General features: G+C 39.4%; 1 protein-coding gene across 1 annotated transcript; it reads left to right on the top strand.

Moving 5' to 3' along the window:
* The first annotated feature begins 6 nt into the window (after window positions 1-6).
* LOC108901180 (proline-rich transmembrane protein 1-like) lies at window positions 7-3,875 on the top strand. The gene is made up of 2 exons (XM_018702602.2): window positions 7-190; window positions 1,760-3,875. The coding sequence occupies exons 1-2, from the start codon at window positions 11-13 to the stop codon at window positions 1,934-1,936; spliced, it is 357 nt and encodes a 118-aa protein (XP_018558118.1). The 5' UTR covers window positions 7-10; the 3' UTR covers window positions 1,937-3,875.
* Window positions 3,876-6,387: the final 2,512 nt, after the last annotated feature.

Here is a 6,387-nt window from a genome sequence, read left to right as displayed (position 1 = left end):
TCAGCCCTATATGCCAGCCGGAGGAGCCCACCCGGGAATCCCACCGGGCCAGATTCATCCCATGCAGATGCCGCCCAGCATCACTCTAATGGACCGTCGGCCGCCACATGACTACCTGCCCATCGCCGTGCTCACCACCGTCTGCTGCTTCTGGCCGACAGGCATCATTGCGATCATCAAAGCAGTGCAGGTTAGTGCTGCTTCACAGTATCTTTTCAATCTTTGGGTTATATTAGCATAATGTCGCCTTTACCACAGACTTTGTTATGTAAATGCGTCCTAAAGTCATTTTATCTTCAGAAATGTTCTTGCCCTTTAGAAAAGCATGCAGATTTTCGTCACATTTTCAGTCACATTAAGCTGAAGTGTCTTGGAAGAAACAAATGAACCATTGGAGGGATCACCATGACATTTTGTACAGACATTCATGGTCCTCAGAGGATGAATCCTACTGACTTTGATGATCCCCTGACTTTTCCTCTGGCGCCACCATGAGGTTCACACTTGGTTTTTAAGCGAAATGTCTCAGCAACTTTTCGATGAATTGCCCTGGATTTGGTCATTCATGTTCTCCACAGGTTGAATTTGTTTTGTTATGTGTTAAAGGGTCCTATGTTCCCTAAGTCTAGCACATAATGAGAACTCTCCCAGCTTTGTATTTACTTAATATGACATGGGCTGTTGTGGGAACTTATTAAAGGAGTTCTCTGTTCATCAGCTCTGCTATCTGTTTAATAATGAATAATATTTATGAAATATTTTCAGGAAACTGGTCAGATTCGACGTCAGTCTTGTAAAATGCACATAATCTGAATAATAATAAATAAATACTGAAATCCTCCATTACAGACATTATTCTCATTTTAATGGACTGTACATAATAAAAAGATCGTTAAGAATCAAAGCAGAGATATTCATGCTTGTAAACAAACCCACAGACTCTGGCTGCGTGTGAATAATGTGATTGTTCATCCCTGAAGGCTGATGCTGAAACAGGATGCGACAGCTTTTTTTTTTTCTTTCTTTCTGTCAAGTGATGTGACTGAATTAATTGCCTGTATAGAGTTGAAACACAGGAAGTTTTAAACCGTAATGAGCTCTGAATGAACCGAGACCAGCATGAGCCAGTGTGTTCAATACTTTTAAATTATGGAGAATCAGATGCCACTGCAAGTATCAGGATTTAGATTACACATGCAAAGAGAATTTATGTTGTTCAGCGTAGTTTCAGCTTTGCCATCTATATGACTTCTGCACTAAAAGGCAGAGTTTGCTCTTTTACAAGCTGTTTATTGATGCAATTAACATACAAGTGAAGTTGAGCGTGATGTTGGGGATGTAAAGGCTCGGTCTGGCGGCTCTCATACTTCATGATGCCTGTTGTTTGCCTCTGTAATGACAGGCTGTGCTGACCAACATGCTCACGACAGACCACATTACGTAACTGCACCATTGTCGGTGCAACGGGACAGAATGGATTTTTTCCTCTGGGCCTGCTCAGCTGGCTTTGAGTTGAGCTGAGCTGACAAGGCGTGGACCCACCGGTCTGGGCTATATATGTTGTTATGGCGTGTTAATGTTTTGTGGTGTGGCCTCTTTCTGCACATGCAGGCTGTGCTGCAGTGAAATCGATCCATTCATGGTGTTTTAGGCTCCTCTCCTGCTCCCACTCGTGTATCTTCTCATTACATAACACATATTCTAATTTCTCCTCTCTTCCCACACACCCATCCCCCTCCCTCCCTCCTGCATCGCTTAGGTGCGTACGGCGATAGCCAGAGGGGACATGGTGACAGCGGAAATAGCCTCCCGCGAGGCGCGCAACTTCTCCTTCATCAGCCTGGCGGTCGGCATCGCCTCCATTGTGCTGTGCACCATCCTCACCGTGGTGGTCATCATCGCCTCGCAGCACCACGACGACGACTGGGAGCCGTAACTCCACCCAAACGGGGGAAATCATGGCATATATTAGGCTAGCTAACTACTCTCAATTGTTTTGGAGGATATAGGAACACTGAACATGCACTCAAACTGCTACTGCTTGCTGGCACTTTGTGTACAGCTCCACACACACACACACACACACACACACACAGATCTGACCTAACCTGCTGCCATCAAACACGCACCAACAACCAAAAAAAACCCCCACAACCAATCACAGCTGACACTCAAACACCAATACATGTGTGCCAATACAAGCAGCTGTCAAATGAGGCCCAGCATTTGCTGTTAGCATAGCGACCGCTTAATATTTACACACAGGTATGAGCTGCAGGAGGAAAACAAAAGCTCCTCGCATTAACTATTCATTTGACGCTGATTAATTCATACGGCCTTCGCTGATGTGGCTAGATGAGAGGATAGGTCACTGTGTGTTTCAGTTTTTAAACGTCTCAACAATAAAAACAGACTCTCACAGTCGCTGAAGTTAAAGACACCACATTCAAAGACTTTTTTTAGGATAGTTAAATGCACATTTTTAGTGTTACGAGCAGGAGTATACATGTGCTTTCTTCTTTAAATACAAAAAAAGTGCCATGTGTTGATTTACAGAGTAGTATTATTATTGACACTCGAATAAGAGACTGTCAGACTGATTTAAAGTGTTAGAGGCGGTGATCAATACACATTTAACACACCAAATGGAGACTGGACTTAACAAAGTGACTATCTAACCAAACAAACACAGAGTATTTATTTGAGACTGGTTGTTTGTATGTTACCTGGACATTTTAGCTGGATGATGTGATACATAACTTATGAATTATATGTTTGTTAATTTATTTAAAATCTGTTATTTATTAATTTATTCAATATCTACCCATGCATTGACTTTGTCTGCTAAAATTTACAGTCCGTCACTAGTTTATCGCAGCTATCTGACAGTTTGAATTGGCTTAAATTTGATATCTTATATTGATGATGATGATGATGATATTGCACTTTGTAGTAACAAGATGAGATGACGCAGCCGCTTAGATTCATAGTTCTTATAGTGCATGATAAATAGAAATTTAGGCTAATGGGCTTTTAGTGCAAAAATATCTTGTCTCCCAGCTGTCGGTGGGAATATTTCCTAAAATTTCTATTAGTGTGTGGTACAGTATTTTTCAAAATGTTGAAATGTCAAAACAAGAAAAAGGAGAGGCTTTAGATGACAAGTATTTGAGTCTTGGGTCGGCAGATATTGTCTTTACGAGTATTTTAGAGGTGTATCAGCCTATTTTGTGTTGCACATCTCTTAGCTATTTAATCTCAGACACTGTATATGAAACTTTAGTGCAACGTTAGACTTAAGAGGCAACATAACCCTGCATGTCATCCTCAGTTTGTTTCCATTTAGTCATAAATATTGAGGCTAGATGTGCGGCTGTGAGCTCCCGTTAGCTGTTGTTTCACTGTTGTTCTGCAGCTGGTTGGGTTTCTCCCCCTCCATTAATGTAGCGTAGCTCTGAGCTGATGTTTTCTATGAGCCAACATGGCTGTAACGTTACAGTATGAACTGTGTTGTGAGGTTTAAGGAGTAACGGGAGAACTGAAAATGAATGTTTCCTAAAGGAGAGAGGGAAAATACTAAATGCCTATATTGTATTGTAGCACTTTCTGCTCTATGAAATCTTTCCTCTGGTTCCCTTTCTCTCTCTTTCTGTCTTTCCCCTGTTCACATGAGTTATTGGACCTACTAACATATCTCTTCTGCCCCCCCCCATTGGTCCCTATGATAATGCTATTTTTAAAAGAATTATACAGATGTATTAAAAAAACCCGAAAATTATGTTTGTCGACACTCAAGACGAATAGAGACATATAAATACAGCTTATGCCATAGTTTATTCTTTAACAAATAAATAAATATATTATTATTATTATTATTATTATCACATTGTACATTATTGATGTATAATATTTTAGTATATTTAGCACACATGGGTTTGTATTTATCAAACTAAGAATTATGTAAGAATGCTCTAAGTAGTAAGTAAGGACTAAATTGTTTCACTTGCTGCAAAGAATGAGACATTGATTATTGATCACGTCAGACAGGATTAGTCACTGACACAAAGATTTATTGTGTGTCACCTGTCAAATTGTTAATTCTGCAAAACAATGCTTACAGTTTGCTCAGTTTTACTGAAAAAATATAGGTGATTTTTTTTTTTAACTGAAATCGTTAATACCTTCAGTAACAATTACCATGTGCAGTAATGACAATCTTAAATATTCATAATATATAATTAGTGCTGAAACTGGAGGCGGGAGGAAGCAAAAAAGATAGAAACTACCCTATTCTGAATTGTTCTTATTGCTTCAGATGAACAGGTACAATCACTCCAAAAGTAAAGTGAGAAGGAGTTTCTTAAATAGATTTTATTAATAAAGCAGCTCCTTGACATTTTGGGAAATACGCTTATTTACTTTCTTGCAGAGTCAGATGAGAAAATTGTCACTGCTCACATATTGTCAGTTATAAACATGAAGCTACAGCTAGCAGCAAGTTAGCTTTAGCTTAGCTCAAAGAGAGGAAACAGCTAGCATGACTCTGTTCAAAGGTATAAAAAATCTGCCAGTTAGAGCCTCTTCATAGTATTTTCTTCCCTGTGTGAGGATTTAAAATATATATATATATATATATATATATATATATATATATATATATATATATATATATATATATATATATATATATATATATGAATGATTTAATTAGTGAGCTTTAGAGATGCTAGTAGGCAGATTTATACAGAGCCAGGCTAGCTGTTTTCTCATGTTGCTAAGCCTAAGCTAACCAACGGCTTTGCTGTAGCTTCAGACATGAGAGTGTATTCAATATTTTTATCTAACTCTTGACAAGAAAACAAAATATATATTTAAGTTTGTGAGCAGAAGGAAAAGTTAAGGATTTTTGCTTTTATCTGACACATTGAGCCCAAAATTTCACAGTTAGCAGTTTGATAAATACAGGCCCTGTCCTCATCTGAACGACACGTTGATATTTCAGTGTTAGACGAGTAAATGAAGCTCAGTGCTGTTTAGTATTGTTATTGTACAGAAGGCTCTGGGAGTGAGTGTGTGTCTACTGAATAGAGTCACTCCCAGCATTATCTAGTTTATACGGCGCTAGGCTGCATCTCCCTGTGTGCTTTCTGATAGGACTCCTCGTCTTTGCTCAGCAACATGAACCATAGCTGTTTACTACACAGCTGGGAGGTGTGGTTCTCATTTAATTATTATTTTTATTTTTTGTTTTAATTTGTTTTTGAGCTTGTACAGTAAATGCGACGGGTTGCTTGTTCAAAGAGCCAAAAATTACCTGTGTACATGTGGTTCTCTTGGGGTTTATTATTCTAATTATGTTCATGGATGTGTTGCACATGCATTGGTTGTTTCTGACTTCAGTTGTTTCAGTAACAAATAAAGAATCATTTTGGGTTTGTGAACGACACAGCGGTGACGGTGGCGTCTCATTCCTCCGGTCTGTTTTTTCACCTCTTGGTTTTTCTCCATCCTCTCCGTCTCTCTGTGGCCTCTCCTCTCTCCCTTCATCACCAAGGTGCTATTTATAGTTGCCCCGGTTTTCTCCCACTCTGTCTCTCTTTTTCCTCTCTCTGGTCAGAACATGAACTACAGTATCGCTCACTATCTTGTGTTTAATCACAGGAGGTCTCAGCTGCTCATTTTTCTACATTATGATGCAGATTGATGCTGAAAATAATTGATGCCGTCAATTAAGTCACACCAAATCAGTAATATGTCTTCTCATATATCTTATTAGCCATGCTCGCTGTAGCCATGTCATCATCAGTCTGTTGGTGGGTCCAAACAGAAACAGCTCAGCAACTATTGGGTGTATTGCAATTAAATCTTCTACATTCATAATCTGCAGAGGAGGAATCCTACTGATCTTGTCGGTCCCCTCGCCCCAGTTTGTGCCCCTCACGTTTCAACATATATTTGGGTCACAGAGGCAACTATCAGATGGTGGATAAATCCATCACTGCTCTTTTCCCTGTTATTTGCCCTGATTTTGGTCTCTACCAACTCCTGAGAAATATCTGTCTGCTAAATGCTGCAGTTGGACTGCTAAGCAATGAGCTGAAAGTGACTATAAAACAGATTCAGGTGATGTTTCTCTGTAGGTTCATCACTCCTTTCACATTGAATGTGTTACATGTGCACTCGTGTCCTGGTCATGATCAGGTTTTTTCAGTATCCCAGTTATGTGTTGCACATGTAAATACCATATCCAGGTTTTGCTAGCTGGACTGCTGCAGCAGAAACCATTTAAACACCTTATACAAGTTTCTGACAAATCTCTGCAATATTTGTGGGTGCAGCTTCAACTCATGTTATGTAGCAGCTTGTCAAGAATAGAAGAAAATATTA

The sequence above is a fragment of the Lates calcarifer genome, unplaced genomic scaffold (assembly GCF_001640805.2).
Source record: "Lates calcarifer isolate ASB-BC8 unplaced genomic scaffold, TLL_Latcal_v3 _unitig_4626_quiver_3637, whole genome shotgun sequence".
Lineage (NCBI taxonomy): Eukaryota > Metazoa > Chordata > Actinopteri > Centropomidae > Lates > Lates calcarifer.
Note: the sequence above shows the minus strand (reverse complement) of the source record. Positions and strands in the feature narration are given on the sequence as shown.

What these genes read in the sequence shown, in the direction of transcription:
- LOC108901180 (XM_018702602.2), top strand. Translation starts at nt 11, where the DNA reads ATGCCAGCCGGAGGAGCCCACCCGGGAATCCCACCGGGCCAGATTCAT. An exon ending in CGATCATCAAAGCAGTGCAG is followed by an intron (nt 191 to 1,759) that starts GTTAGTGCTGCT and finishes TGCATCGCTTAG; the next exon opens with GTGCGTACGGCGATAGCCAG.